The following is a 16623-nucleotide window of genomic DNA, read 5'->3' on the forward strand; positions in this document are numbered from 1 at the left end:
TGAAACTAGTTTCCAAGAATTGAAAATAAGATTAACCATGGCTCCCGTACTAGCTCTACCTAACGGAATAGATAGTTTTACTGTTTCTACTGATGCCTCGAGGGAAGGTTTGGGGTGTGTGCTAATGCAAAATAGGAATGTGATATCTTTTGCCTCTAGGAAATTGAAAACTCATGAGCAAAACTACCCAACCCACAACTTAGAGTTAGCTGCAGTTGTTTTTGCTCTGAAGAAGTGGAGACACTATCTGTACGGCGTAACTTTCGAAGTTTACTCTGACCATAAGAGCCTTAGATACCTCTTCTCGCAAAAGGAATTGAACATGAGGCAGCGGCGATGGATGGAATTTCTGGAGGACTACGATTGCACTATCAACTACCACCCAGGGAAAGCTAACGTAGTGGCCGATGCCTTAAGTCGAAAGGCTCAAGTTGCGGGGTTAATGATTAAGGAGTGGGACTTGTTAACATCAATTAGTGAATGGAATCCTTGTCTTGGCAATAAGAAGGTGATTTTTTGTAACATTAGGGTGACATCCACTTTACTGAAGAGAATTAAAGAGGCACTGAAGAGAATTAAAGAGGCTCAGAAGGAAGATTCGATGGTACGGAAGTGGGGGGAAAAAGTGGAAAAGGGAGAAATGCCTGATTTTAATCTAAATCCTGAGGGAGTTTTGAGATATCGAAATCGAGTGGTGGTACCCAAAGATGAAGTATTGAAAAGGGAAATCTTGGAGGAAACTCATCGGTCAAAGTATACAATCCATCCGGGTAGTAGTAAGATGTATCAGGACTTGAAAGGGGCCTATTGGTGGGACAATATGAAAAAGGAAATTGCTCAATACGTGCAAACTTGTCTCATCTGTCAGCAAGTTAAGGCAGAACATCAAAAATCATCTGGATTGTTACAACCCCTTGAGATACCCAAATGGAAGTGGGAAAACGTAACAATGGACTTCGTTTCGGGTTTGCCACGAACACAATGAGGACATGATGCAGTTTGGGTGATCGTTGATCGGTTAACCAAATCGGCCCATTTCTTACCGGTAAACATGAAGTATTCCATGGACAAATTGGTTCAGTTATATATGGATGAGATTGTAAGATTACACGGAGTCCCTGTGAGTATCGTTTCGGATAGAGATCCTCGTTTTGTGTTTAGATTTTGGCAAAAGTTTCAAGAAACCTTGGGGACCAAACTCAACCTTAGTACCACTTATCACCCCCAGACAGATGGGCAATCTGAGCGAACCATTCACTACAAGAATTTTGGCCATCAGTGACAACTACCTTTCGCCACAAAAAAGCAAAAAGTCGTCACTGATGAACTTTATTGACAACATTTCGGTTGTCGCAGGGTCGTCACTGAATCTCCGTCGGTAAAAGTATATAGTGACGACCTTAAAGTTGTCAGTGAATAGAAACTTTTTTATGACAAGATATGTCGTCAGTAAAAGCTATAACTTTAGTGACGACATATTTTCTTGTCAATGATGCATGAAGCAACGGTAGTGAGTGTATATACTAATTAGTGACAACTTTGTTGTCAATAAACCCCTTATCAACTGTGGCAACAACCCCTTATCAATGGACAATTTTGATTGACTGACAACAACAATTGTCAATAAAGACAGCTTGCCTGGAGAAATACTACTCATTTACAACACCTTGCAATGTGTAGTTTGATGATTTTTCTACTACAATAATATCTAAAAATTGAAAACATCGGCAATGTTTAATAAATAACAAACGTAGGCACTCGTTACAATAGGAAATGCCAGAATAACATATTAAATATTCAAATGTCATAAATAAGTGCAACATCACACTACAAATAGTTTGATAAATTTCAGTAGAGAAAATTTTGACATATAAGTCAAGGCTGCACTAAAAAAACATATTACAAGTCCCAAAACATTTTCTGTGCTACCGAAACATTTTCTAAACTTAAGACAACGCTATAACCACAGTTTTTGAGTCGACATGTAAGCTGTACTGCTAATCTTCTTCCAAGCCTCCAAAATGTACGAGATATTTGCTTCACCCTTCACCTGATATGTAGGTTAATAATCACAAATAGATGAGCACACTCATTGATAGGAATAAAAAAGTTCCATAAATTTACATAAGCAGCATAGTGCCTTTAATAAGCCTAAAACTTTCATAATGGAACACTGGGAAAAATGTCATCAACTATGAACTATTACATATTGGAAACAGTAGTAGACTAAACTCCTATAAATAAACACATACAGAAGTATATAAATATGACAGATTATCCACACATGAATATGTAGTTACCATAAAAGTGATGAATTATGTTCTTTACTTGTTCTTTTACAAAGAGTTGTTATCAGATCACTTATAACACATATAAATTGACATTTTACAAATTTTTGGAGCAAAAAATTTTTTTTTCTTTAATTATCAGTAGGGGCATATCTATTAATTTCAAAGCTAAACAATTGTTTATTGAATTTCTATATGCAAAATTGAAGGTTTCCTTTGGCCAACAGGGACAGGTGCCCCCACAGGCCATAATCTAGATCTGCCCCTGGATGCTGGACTGTTTAACAGAAGCTCAGGTGATGCATAAGTATGAAATAAGGTTCTAAAGACGCTCATAGTACATCAACATGCAATAGGTTATGAGGCACTTAGCTTCAGCAGCAAAAAACTTATGTACCAATGTAGTGTATCAGTACATTTCAACCGAAGACAGAAGAACTTGACAAAGAAACAGCAAAGCAAAGGGCAAAGGAAAGAACACTGAAATTATAGGATTTGCACTTACTAGCACTTTTGCACTTCCAAAATCACAAATCTTCACTTGTTGACTAAGAGGATCAACCTGAAAAGACAAACAATGACTGTCAAGGAAAGGAAAAAAGAAAAAGAAACAAGCATACTGAAGTCAAACATGAAGACAATATATACCAAAACGTTTTGGGGCTTCAAGTCTCTATGGCATACTCCAGCAACATTATGCAAATACGCTAGACCTCTGAAAATCTGAAAAACAACTACAAATTTAGCTTCACTCAAGCACTATAGAACACTGCAAATATACTAGCACGGAAGCAACCCACATACTTGGTAGGTGTACAGTTTAACATAAATCAGTGGCATCGTCTGGTTGATGTTCCTATAATGCTTTAGAACCCGATACATTGCCTCAGGGACATACTCCATTACTAAATTGAGAAAAAGCTCATCTTTACTAGTAGTTGAAAAAAAGCAATGCTTTAGAGACACCACATTTGGGTGATCCATTGTGCGCATTAACTACAATTCACGATTCTTGTATCGCCTGTCCTATAAAACCTTCTTTATAGCCACAATTTCTCCAATTTCCAAACATTTTGCCTACATGAGCATGCATAACCCCAGAAATTAAAGCAAAAAGATTAGCAAATGAAAGATTAGTATAATTTTGTAATCCACATACCTAGAAAACAATTCCAAAAGATCCAGTCCCCACAACCCTCTCTGCCATGTAACTAACAGTCTACAAAATGAATCAAGCAGTGGAAACAAGTTTTCAATAATCTCTTGAGCAAAATTGATCAGATCATGTCAAAGTCTTATGTAGTTATCCAACAAGTAATATGATTATTCAACAATTCCAAAAAATGCAAAGCAGAGTCAGCAAAGCTAATATTGGATGTACAGAAAATGCAACCTTAGTGCTACTGAATGAAAATAGGCAGCATCAACAAATGCAATTCAACCAGTTAATAAGCAAACAAGAACCACAATTCTACCTGCTTGGGTTCAAAATGATATACTAAAAAATGTTTTTTTTTAAGAAAAAAACAACAGAAAGATGAGGCTCAGATTTCTTTTATGAATCGTACAGAGACATTGACTGCGCCATGGCTGCAAAATCTGCAGCTGCTCATACATGAGACGAGACCAACTGCTGAGTTTGCCTAGCCAAGTTACGGGTCGGTTCGTCTCCAATGTCCGATTTGATTTGCTCAGAGATAATGCCCAACAAATATCATCACCGCCTCTTTTCCATAAACGCCGAATCCTTCCACCACCACCTTCATCTCATATTACACTGTCGCCAAAAAGAAAGAAAAGAAAAAAAAGAAAACTCGCAACGAGGGCTTCTTCCCTGTTATTGTTAAACACACACACACACACATGTTGATATGCATACGTGTGTTTGTGTACATATATATACATATATTTCCCTGGCTCTGTTCGAAGGGCTGTTGGTTTTTTAGTAACCAATGGCGAAATCATAGGCAAAGCAGAGATGGGCAACCACCCTTGAAGAAATCCTCCTCTACTGCTGCCTCATTCGTTCTTCTTTCTGAGCTATATAATCATCAGAGAAAAGGCTAAACCCGCTGTGGCTGCAAAAACCGCCATTGGGAGATTTTGCCGAGCCAAGATACGAGCTAAATTAATAAGGGTAAAACCCACAAGTAAGTAGAATCCAAAATGAGGAGATGACTCCATCCATAAATCAAATGAAGCCCAAAAAAACTGGACTGAAATTTTTGGCAAAAAAAAAAAACAATTAGGGCAAAACATTTGGGGGAAAATTAGAGAGGAAAAAGAGAATCGGCATACCTTTTTTTTGTCGAGAGTTGCTGCTAAATGTAGTCTTCTATTTGCTCATTGCCGAGCCAAGATCAATTAGGAGATGGCGAGGAGATGTTTTGGCAGAGATGAGGAGTAGTGTTATTTGGTTCTAAGTGTTGGCTATTGGCTGGTAGTGATGTTTCGGTAGAGCGAATGAATAAACATGACCACTGATGGTTGGTTTCACTAAGTGGTCAATATCAATTCTGCGCCTCTCCTCAGACTATTGACTTTGAATAAAATTTCAATTCCTTAGATTTCCTCCTTACTTGTTCAGTACCAAAATTTCAAACAAAGTTTTTTAGTTTCCAACATTTTAGTACATATAATATTTTACTAATATATTATTATTTGCTACTTTTAAATATTTTTGTGAAAATATTCATAATGGGTGAGAAAATTATGTTGCAATACTACAAGTGGTAAATGCACCTTGGTCCTGCTTCAAATAGTTAATTTTTTTATGACATCAAATAGTTGATCCGATATTAATATTGATATCATTTTCTCAAAATTGTGAACTAAATTACAACTTATTTATCTTTCTTTCCATTATTTTTGCCCAATACTCCAGAATTTTGTTTTGTTATTTTATAATAAGGAGAGATGATTTGTTTCAAATGGTTAATTTCACTTTAAATTATTGCACTAATATTAATTTACATGACAAAATTTGAGTTCCTAACAGTTAAAAAATTCATTAGAGAGCAAATACAGAATAACAATTGCTATAGTATATAAATATTTTAAATCAGATCGTGACAAGAGAAAGTTGTCACTAACTAGTTCCATTATTATCAGTGACAACAACAACCAAGTTGTCAAAGAAAGGGGAATTATTACTGACAACATTTAGATAGTCGTCGCTAATGTAGTTTGGCGCGATGTGGCGGGAGTTCAACTGTGACGACAATCCAAGGTCATCACTGATGCCTTTGCTCCTTTCAGTCAATTGTGACAACTTTTCGTGTTGTGGCTAATGGGCCCCATTTTGTGACGACTAATTTTCGTCACTAGGAAATGTTGTCACTAATAACCAAATTTCTTGTTGTGATTCAGACCCTTGAGGATATGTTAAGAACTTGCATCTTAGATTTTAGGGGTAGTTGGGGTCAACACATGACCTTAGTGGAGTTTGCCTACAATAATAGTTACCACTCATCAATCCAAATGGCACCATACGAAGCGCTTTACGGAAGGAAGTGCCGATCACCGATCTATTGGGATGAAGTAGGCGAAAAGAAGGTTCTAGATCCAACCACCATTCCATGGATGGAGGATGCCCAAGAAATAGTCAAGTTAATACGTCAAAGAATCCAAACAGCTCAAAATCGACAAAAGAACTACGCGGACAATCGAAGAAAAGACTTGGAGTTCTAAGTTGGAGACCGTGTTTTCCTTAAGATCACGCCACTATGAAGTGTCACTACGGATAGAGGAAAGAAACTTCAATCTCGGTTCGTAGGACCTTATATAATTCTTCAGCGAGTTGGGAAAGTGGCGTACCGACTCGAGTTGCCACCAAATTTGTCCCGAGTTCATGACGTCTTTCATGTCTTGATGCTCAAAAAGTATTACCCCGCTCCAACTCACATCTTACAATCGAAGGAGATTGAGATAGACGAATCACTCACCTACGAGGAGAAACCTGTACAGCTACTCGACCGAAAAGTTAAGGAGCTGAGAAATAAACAAATCCCTCTGGTGAAAATCTTGTGGAAAAATCACGGGGTAGAGGAGGCGACCTGAGAGGTGGAAGAGGAGATGCAAAGGAAATACCTTGATCTATTTATGAATCACGGTAAGAAATTTCAAGGGCAAAATTTTTCTAAGGGGGAGAAAGTGTGAGAACCCGAAATTTTCTAGCCATTATTTTATTTATTTGCACACATTTTCAATATTTTATTTATTATGAAAAAATTTTAAATAATTTTTATGAGTAAATATAGTTTTTAAATCATTTTTCTAGTATAAATTAGTTCATGAGATATTAGGAGTGTATATCGGACGTGGGACCCTCTAATGCGATAAGTGTGATAAATTCGACCAATTAGGTTAAGTTTTATATACAGGGATTAATTTCCTAAGTGTTAAGAGATAATTAGAGATTATTTAGATGGATTAACATTGGAGAGACAAAAGGATAACTTTAAACCTATAGGGTGACATGTGTCACTTTCCTATTCAAGTTGGACTTTGACCATCTTACCTCAACTTTACTAAATTACCAAAATTGACCCAAAAATCATCTTCATTTCAACCCTCTTGGCCGAAACTCTTAAGGAGAGAAAAGAAGAGAAAGCTTCAACTACTTCATCCATTTCTTGCACAAATTTTGTGATTCAACCACCAAAACTTGAAATCACTCCATAAAAATCCTTTGCTAGGTAGGATTGTAGAAGGTGGTGGAGTTGTTTTGGAAGAAAGAAACCTAAGCTACTACCTTTCTTGAGGTGTCAAGTTATGGTGTGTAGAAATTTATTGTTTGTTTCTAATAATGGTTTATTAATGACTTGTGGTAGCTAAAAATGTTATTTTGTGAAGATTTGATGACTTTTAGTGGAGTTTGATAAATTTCTGATTTTATTCATGATTTTTCTTATTTTATATGATAAGTGTTGGTTGGCCATGGATGATGGCTTGATATGGTGTAAAGTGAAGCTTTGGTGTGTTAATTGTAGTTATTTGCGAAAAATTTCAACTTTGCGCGGAAATTTCAGATTTAGGGTTTCAATTTGGGGCTTTTCTAGGGTTGTTGTGGAACTCTTGATTTGGCTTTGATTAAAGGGCATTGTAACCCTAATAAGGTGTATTGAATGGCTTGTGAATTGTAATTGTAGTTGTGGTGGTGTTGGATGAATATAAATGATTAATTGTAGGATGGAAAATCTGAAATTTTAGGGGTTATGCTGTCCAATTTTTAAGTTTAGGTGATTTTATGGTAATTGGCTTGTTGTGAGTGGACATGGGTGCCTTTAGGGGTTGTCCAAATATTTGGCACCCCTTGTTCCGTATTTTGTTTCCAAGTTCTATTTTGGCCATGCATTAGTCGCTTTGATTAGGTTTATGACTCGTGTGCGAGTCTCACTTGCGTTTGTGATTGTTATAGGACGTGCCGGTGACTCAAGGCATACGTCGGGCGGAAATTTGTGACTTTACTTTGCTTGAATTGGTGAGTGTACTACTCACGTGATTGTTATTTCATGGCTTTATTGTACTTGAAATCTGTGACTGGATTGTTTGTGATTATTGCTTATGCCAGATGAGACGAGGGTGTACTTCATCACTCTCGTATTCTATGGATTATTTGACTGTTTGCTGTATCACATAGAAATTTCTTGATAATACTTGAACTGATGTCGTTTGGACGCGTATCCAATGACCATTACTGTTACCACTGATCTCAACCTCATTGGAAGTCAATTGACTCGAGCCAGTAAGGACTTGGTCGAGGAAAATTGACAAGCCATGGGGACCGTTGTGGGGAATCTATGGGTATGAGACCCTTGATTCCGGTATACTCGAGTATTACCATTTCTGATCTGCTTGGTGTTCGGGCCCGGTAACGGGAATGTGTGGTGGACGGAAATCGGAGTAAAGTGGGGTCTACAGTTGTGATTATTCTTTGTATATTGACGGAGAGTCGATGAGATGAGATCAAGTATGGCAAATGAGGAAAAGAGCTCTTGAGAGCCGTCCGTATCCTTTTACTCTCATTTGTTATGTGGTGTTAGTTTTGTGCATTTGATGAACGTATTTGAATTGAGTATCATTATGATTATGTGCTCCTTGAATGCTTGAGTGATGGTACCTCACTGGGCGAAAGTTCACTCCGTTAATTTTGTTTTCCTTACAGGGAACAACCTTTTGAACCTGTGATTTTGAAGAATGAGTTGAGCTAGTCTAGATATTTTTGTATAGCTCCTCAGTGGTTGGAAACCCTAAATGTATCTTGAATCAAATGTTCCCTTTTGATTTGTAAATATACGAATATGGTATATAAACGTGTTTAGTCATGTTCATGTGTTATTTTGGTTTGTAAATGTCCATTGTAAAGGATTATATGAAGTTACTTGTAGTTGATTGGGTTTTGGACAGGTTCGGAATTTGAACGAAGAAGGAAAACTTTTGGCGGGAAATTCTGTGAAGAAATCCGGCCAGTTTTTGGTCGGATTGGCATGGATTTTTGAATCCGTTGGTTTTCAGCCACTGCCTCCAATCCGGCCGGATTGTGACGTGGCAGTCTCTATTCACTTTCCGTTTCGATTTTCAATTTTTCGTTTCGAGATTGTTGATTTGTTTGAGCGCGCTAATGTATTCCGGAACGATTCGAGTTGTGTATAACCGTCTTAGTAGTCCTGGCGAGAGTTGGGCAGGCAGTCTGCTGACCCCTTTGGTATGCCTTAGGAAATGGTAGGGCTGTCACAGTTGGTATCAGAGCCTAAGTTAGAAATGACTTAGGCAAGTTTGACTTGTGCTTCTTAGGACCTGTGGGGACTGTGGTGTACGAAGAAATAATATACGGACCAGAAAATGCGATTCCCCTTACCTCCAATAATCACGAGGCCATTGTGATAGAGGTCATAACATGCAATTACAAGGTGAGAAAGGTATACATAGACAATGGGAGCGCCATTGATGTACTATACTATAAGACCTTCAAGGAATTGCAGTTAGAAGACAAGCAGCTCATCCCAGTCCGAATTCCCTTGATTGGTTTCGCAGGCCCAACGATCAAACCTAAGGGAATGATAACTCTCATGGTCACGGTGGGGGTGCCGTCGAGGTGCTGAACTGTCCTAATAAATTTCGCGGTGGTCAAAGAGCCATCATCATACAATATGATCTTGGGGCGGCTTGCCTTGAACGCACTCCGAGTTGTGTGTTCAACTCTGCACCTTAGCATGAAATTCTCCACGTCCAAGGAAGTAGCTAAGGTGTTAGGGGATCCGGAAGTGGTTCGGGCCTACTACATCGCAACTCTCAAGGGTAAGGAAAAGTTGGTAGCTCAAACGACTTGTTTAGAGTCCTGGGAACCAGCCGGGAAGAAGGAAAGACTGGAGACAGATGAAGGGCTACTCGAAATCCCGATTAACAAAGAGCGGCCGGATCGGGTGATACGAGTCAGCTCATACCTGAACGAATTGACCAGAAAGGCGTTGGAATCTCTGCTGGAGTGCGGATGATATGCCCGAGATTCCATCCGAACTGGCAGTTCACAAGTTGCATGTGGACCCTAATGTCCGGCTAGTAAAGCAGAAAAAGAGGAGCTTCGTGCTTGAACGAAATGAGTTCATTAAGGAAGAGGTGGACAAACTGTTGGAGGCTAGAATCGTGAAAGAGGTCTACTATCCGACCTGGCTTGCCAACCCAGAATTGGTCAAAAAGGATTACAAGGCCTGGAGAATGTGTGTAGATTTCACCGACCTGAATAAGGTCTATCCAAAGGACTGCTACCTTTTGCCCCGAATAGACTTACTCGTGGACTCAATTATGGAATATGAAGTCTTCTGCTTTTGGATGCCTTCAAAGGGCACCACCAAATAGCCATGGCTGAGGAGGATCAGGAGAAGGCTTCATTCATCACCGCATACGGCACTTATTGCTACACCACCATGCCTTTCGGACTAAAGAATACGGGAGCAACGTATCAAAGAATGGTTAACAGGCTATTCAAAAATCAGCTAGGTCATAATATGGAGGTCTACGTCGATGATATGCTGATCAAGAGTAGGACTCAGGAGCAGTTCATCCCAGACCTTAGGGAAATTTTCGATATTCTCCGAAGGTCGCATATGAGATTGAACCCCAAGAAGTCGGGCAAATTCCTAGGATACATGATATCCAAAGACGGAATAAAAGTCAACCCTGATAAGGTAAAATCCATTATGGATATGGCACCGCCCAGAAACATCAAGGAAGTGTAACGACTAGCCGGTAGGATGGCAGTTTTGAACAAGTTCCTATCAAAATCGGTAGCTCGGGGTTTCCCTTTCTTCAGAGCTTTGAGAAAAGGCTCCCAATTTGAGTGGACCTCGTGTGAGGACCCGGAAATTATTTTAAATTTTCTTCTATTTTTAAAAAATTAATTTATATTTCCTTTTAGTTTACTTTACTTGCTTATTTGCTAGCCTTAATTTAATGGTGATTTTAAAGGTTAACTCAAGATTTTTCTCTTTTCCCTTTTATAATTTTGATGCATGTTAAGTTTCGTAAAGTATTATGGTAGTTTGATCGACTAGTGAGATGTGTGCGTTATATGTGGTGGATGAGAACAAGTGTGGTACTAGAGGGAGTATGTGATTAGAAGTGTTAAGAGTGTATTAGAGAAACCCTGGATATTTTGGAGATTAGATATAAATCAAGAGAGACAAAGAGATAGGAAGGAAACCATAAGCCGTCACTTGTCAACCATCAAGCCAATATTTGACCAAGACTTTCCTTTAGTCTTTATCTTGAAATTTCACAACACAAGCCTTTCATTTTCTCTTGTGAAGGCCGAAATTGAGAGAGAGAGAAGAGAGAAAAACTTCCAAATTTCCATCTTGATTTCCTTGCTTGATTTGTGAAGAATCCAAAGACCAACCTTAATCCATTCCGATAAACCTTGAGTTAAGTTTGGAGGTGAGCCTTTGGTGGAGTTATTTCAAGAAGAAACTCTCAAGTTGCTTGTCACCTTGGGGTTTTGAGGTAAAATTCCTACTTGTTTCTTGAGATTTATGCAAGATATTTTATGATTGAAGTTCAAGGAAGCATGTTTATGGTAATTTCATGGTTTTGCTAGGGTTTGGTGAAGTTGTTGTTAGGGTTGGGTTAATTTCCAGTTTTATTGTTCATTTTTTAGCTTTGAGATGAATTTCTAGTTTTGATAAGAGATGCTCTAGCTTTGATATGAAATTTTAAGCTTTGATATGTGAATTTTGGTCTTGGTGTGCAATTTCTAGCTTGAAGAGGTAAAATTTCCAGCCTTGATGTAGTTATTTGAAACTTTGTATATATGTGGAGTTGTGATGGATTTCTTGTCAAGCACATATGTTATAAGCCTCATGACATGTTAGTTATAAGATATAGTGCATTTACCATGGAATTTAAGTAAGAAAGTTGGAAGTTTTGTTGGAGATTTTGCTGGAAATTTTCTGTTATGGCTGGCCGAGAGGGAGAGAGGGAATTCTATCTTTCTTTTCAAAATTTTTGGGGTGATTTTGATATACTCTTGTTCAAGACATTTGTTAAAACATTGTTCTTTATATGTATGTTGATTTTGAGCCAAAACAAAGGGATTTAAGGAGGGTAAAACCTAGTTTTCCAAACTAATTGCTTGTTGGAAAAATTTCGCAGGAAGCCCTGCGCAGCTTTGGAAAATTGACTATAACTTCGTATAGGAAAGTTGGAATTGGGTTTCATTTGTTGTGTTTGAAACTAGACTCATAGGGCTTTCAACGATATAAAATTCAGGATTTGGTTCAACTCCTATAAATACCAGTAAATTTACAAAGTTTCTTGAAAAACCATAACTATTTTGTTTTGCACATGAGACAACAGTGATTTTGAACTGAACATTTGACAAACATATGAGTTGAGTTTCATGAAGATGTCTTCTAAAGTCTATTAGTACTTCGCGTCTATTTTCTAATGGTGTAAGTTTTGTGATTTTTCGACCTGTAGAACTCAAGTTATACTTTTTCAAAAAATATCGCCAAAACTGGAAATTTTGCCAAATGAATTGACTGGAACTTGAAAAACTTTGAGAAAACTTTTCTAGGTCTTAAACTTTAATTGGTATGATTTTGGATGATTTTGTGGTTTTAAACAAGTGTATTTCATAGCCCTAGAATGCACTTGGACATTCTTCGATTGGCTTTCAAGTTTGTCTTTGAGTTTTGAGTTTTGATGGGCCGATTTTAGATACGCGTATGGCTCATGATTAAGGCTAAAGTGAGCACCTTATTAACCTAAGTTTTGAATGATTGAACCATGACATCTTGTTTTGATTACTTTTAGGGTTTAACGGTGGAAACGAGCACAATCCGGAGTCGAACGTTTAGCTTTGATCTATTTTAAAAGGTGAGTGTTCCTTGCATGTGTATGTTTTAAATGACTATGTGAAATGTTGTGAGTATTGCTAGAATATTAAATACTTTTCAATGATTGATAAATGGATTTTCGATGGGTGAGTGTGTACTTTATCGCACTCGACCCAAGGAAAAGTGAATTTTCAATGATTGAATGCTACTTGTGTATGAATATAAGCCTTTTGGCTGAACTGGGCCCTTGCCCTTCGTTGCCAGTCGACTCGAGCCAGAAGCAGACTCGGTCAGGCGGCTGGTGATTCTGGGACAATGTTTGGTATACTCGAGTATTACCACGAAATCTGGTGGAGAACTGGCTAGTGAATTCAATGCAATGATATCAATGAATGAATGACAAGAACACTGAAGGAGTTTTCACTTGCAAATGTTTTCTAATGTCGGAGGGATAAGGAAAATGGTTGGCAAATGAATAAATGGCTCCAAGTGAGCACGTATCCTTCCAATGATTGAATGTTTATTTCTTGAATGACTGGATATTACTGTGCAAAGTATGCAAATTGTTAAATGTAATGTTTCCATGGTTTCCCTACCTGATTGCTTGTTTAGAAACCTTACTGGACTTTTAGCTCAATCTTTTAGTTTTATTTTTCTTACAAGGGTAGAGGTTGGAGCAAGTAGCCATGAACTAGTGTATATAATCTCTCGTACTTGTACTTTTGTAGATGGGTTGTATTTGGAATCTTTAGAAATGTAATCCTATGTTTTACTCTTACATTGTAAACTAAGTTTGAATTGTTGGTTGAAAATGGAACTTTTATGTTAATTTCGAGGCTTGAACGGCTATTTCAAGAACGTTAGTGAGTGAATCCTGGCGAGAGGTGGGCAGGCGGTCCGCCAAACCCTTGGGTACACTCTAGGGGAAGGTGGGGTCATCACATCTCGGAGTGCCAAAAAGCATTTGAAAAATTGAAAGCATACATTGTCGAACTGCCGACATTAACTTCTCCCGAATAGGGCAAATCTCTGTTCATTTACCTAGCCGTGGGAGAGGAGACAGTCAGCGCAGTATTGAGTCGAGAGGGGGACAAGGTCCAGAAGCCGATGTATTACATCAGTCGGGCTTACAGGGAGCTGAAGTCCGATATCAGCGGTAGAACGGTATGTCTTGATGCTCGTCCACGCAGCTCGAAAGGTTAGGTCATAGTTTCAAACTCATCCTATAGTGATGGTGACCGACTAGCCCTTGAAAAAGATCTTGTCTAAGCCTGCTACATCAGGAAGAATGGTCAAGTGGGTTGTGAAATTGTCCAAATACGATCTCGACTTTCGGCCCCAGACGGCTATAAAAGCCCAGGCACTGGCTGACTTCATAGCAGAAGGAGTTTTTTTTGGGCTGCAGAACACCGAACAGACCAGGGAAATACCTGAATGGGCCATCCCGACTTGGACACTATACGTTGACGGAGTGTCCAGCAAAAAGGGGTATGGAGCCGAGCTCCTCTTCATTAGCCCTATGGGAGAAGAGTTGGCCTACACCTTAAGATTTGACTTCAAAGCTTCGAATAACGAGTTCGTATATGAAGCTCTGATCACGGGGATGGAAGTGGCTCAAAATATGGGAGCCGAATCGTTGAAAGTCTATAGTGACTCGCAGTTGATAGTGAACCAGGTTCTGGGAAACTACGAAATCAAAGAAGAGCCACTTAAGAGATACGCTGCCAAGGTACATAAGCTGAAGAGTCTGTTCGATCAGTTTATTCTTGAATAGGTTCCCAGGAGTCAGAACAAAAGAGTTGTGCCCTATCTAAACTCGCCTCGACTTCGTTTGGCTCCATAACCAAAGAAGTACTGGTGGAAGTCATGAAAAAGATGGCGTATGAACAGATGAACACTGCCGTAATCCAAGTAGTGGGTTCATGGATGGATCGCATCATAAAGTACCTGTCTAATGGGGAACTTCCCCTAAACAGGGGAAAGACCTGAAAACTCCTGCTCAAGTCGCAAAGATATGTGCTCACAAATGGAGTGCTATATAGAAAGTCGTACCTAAGTCCATGGCTGAAATGCGTAATGCCTGAAGAAGGGGATTATATCCTGCGCGAAACACATATGGGAATTTGCGAAAACCACGTTGGTTCAAGAATTTTAGCCAAAAAAAGGATGTTGTCCGGGTATTATTGGCCTACTATCTTCAGGGACTCGGCTGAACTGGTGAAGTGATGCAGGTCCTGTCAGCTACACGAGCCAGTTCAACATGTCCCGACTCAGGAGATGACTCCCTTCAGAGCCCGTGGCCATTTGTCCAATGGGGAATCAACTTGCTCGGTCCGTTTTCTTGTGCTCCACGTGGATACAAATATTTGGTGGTGGCAATAGACTACTTCACTAAATGGGTGGAAGCCGAACCACTCAACACCATCAGTAGTAGGTCAGTATAGAAGTTCTTTTGGAGGAACATAGTCTGTTGATTTGGTATACCTCGAGTTCTGGTCTTGGATAATGGTTGACAGTTCACGGATAATCCTTTCCGAAACTGGTGCACGGAGCTCGAAATTCAACAACAATTCACTTCGGTAGGGCACTCTCAAGCTAATGGGAAGGTAGAGAACGTAAACAGAACCATCTTGCACGGTTTGAGAATGCGTATAGAATCTACGCGAACAATAGGCTGGTTGGATGAACTACCTACCATACTCTGGGCCTACCAGACAACTCCCCAAACTGCCTCTCAAGAAACTCCATTTGCCTTAACTTATGGAGCGGAGACGGTAATCCCGGCGAAGATTGGCTTATCATCAAACAAGATACAGAACTTCATAACTCAAAACAATGAGGAGGGAATGCGGTTTAACTTAGACCTGCTCGAGCAGAGAAGGGAAGAGGCAGCCATAAGGATGGCCAAATACAAGGGACAGATCACTCGACACTACAACGCCAAGGTGAGACATCTCTCTTTTAAACCGGGGGATCTAGTTCTACAGAAAAACTCGGTAAGTCGGACCCTAGGAACGAATAAGTTGGGTCCGAACTAGGAAGGTCCCTACATAATAAAAGAGGCAGACCAAGTAGGGTACTATAAGTTAGCTCACCTCAACGGAGATGAGGTCCCACGTACTTGGCATAATTCGAACTTAAGAATCGTTTGTTAGAAAAGTTCATTTACTTTGTTTATTTTCTGAAGTGTTTGCTTAAAAAGCTCGAATAGTCAAATACAGTGAAGTTTGGTTTGTTCAAGGCTGTTCGGACACTACTTCAATTAAAGTGCAATGTCAAAATTTGGCTAAGTGTTGAGAAGAAAAGAAAATTCCATTCACGATGAGCGTATTTACAACAAAAGGATGAACATACAAAAATGAACTGGCCCTACTCAGTTCGACATCCTACACCCTACATCCTACTCAGTTCTCCCCCTTTTCTTCCTGCTCGGGCTCCAGAGTGGTCACAGGTAGCATAGGATCAGCGACCAGGTCGGCAAGCCTGCACCCACGCGAATACCCCTCTACAAGCTGGTCGACCTGATGTACCGCCTGTGGGTTATAGTAGGGGAAATTTCCAATATCAAACCTAGGAAGGTTCAGTGCTTGCACTTCGTTCAGCGCCTGGGCATAGCCGTGCTGAAGAATGGGGGTATTCAGAATAACCAGGTCGACCATGAATTGATCCGACCTCAGAAAGTCTCGCACGCCCAGCCTTCGACCTTCCTCCTGCGTAGCTGAGCATTGACCTGCCAACTCGGTGGACTTCTTCTGTTCAGTCTCTAATTGAGTGGTCAGAACAGAATTCTTATTAATTTCCAGCTGAAAGTTCATATGGACTTGAGATAGTTGTTTCTTCAACGCTTCCACCTCAGCAGTGGCAGCCTCAAGCTGGGCGGTCAACTTAGTTTTGGTTGCCGCATCTTGGGTCAGCACTTCGCTCATGTTTTCAAAATGCTTAGCCAGTTCGACTTGCACCTGTACAAAATCATAAAAGAGCAGAAGAATGAAAAAGGAGTT

General features: G+C 39.5%; 2 protein-coding genes and 1 pseudogene across 2 annotated transcripts; 2 read left to right on the forward strand and 1 right to left on the reverse strand.

Moving 5' to 3' along the window:
* Positions 1 to 340: 340 nt before the first annotated feature.
* LOC140009832 (uncharacterized) lies at positions 341 to 1420 on the forward strand. The gene is made up of 2 exons (XM_072056168.1): positions 341 to 753; positions 1357 to 1420. Exons 1-2 carry the CDS (start codon positions 341 to 343, stop codon positions 1418 to 1420), a joined length of 477 nt encoding a protein of 158 aa, XP_071912269.1.
* Positions 1421 to 1957: 537 nt separating this feature from the next.
* Positions 1958 to 4054, reverse strand: LOC113696680 (shaggy-related protein kinase eta-like; annotated as a pseudogene).
* A 6093-nt stretch (positions 4055 to 10147) lies between these two features.
* LOC140009833 (uncharacterized) lies at positions 10148 to 15833 on the forward strand. Its single transcript, XM_072056169.1, has 7 exons — positions 10148 to 10474; positions 13643 to 13786; positions 13869 to 14351; positions 14854 to 15021; positions 15139 to 15228; positions 15337 to 15567; positions 15810 to 15833. The coding sequence occupies exons 1-7, from the start codon at positions 10148 to 10150 to the stop codon at positions 15831 to 15833; spliced, it is 1467 nt and encodes a 488-aa protein (XP_071912270.1).
* Positions 15834 to 16623: the final 790 nt, after the last annotated feature.

This window comes from Coffea arabica, chromosome 6e (assembly GCF_036785885.1).
Source record: "Coffea arabica cultivar ET-39 chromosome 6e, Coffea Arabica ET-39 HiFi, whole genome shotgun sequence".
In the NCBI taxonomy this organism is placed as follows: domain Eukaryota; kingdom Viridiplantae; phylum Streptophyta; class Magnoliopsida; order Gentianales; family Rubiaceae; genus Coffea; species Coffea arabica.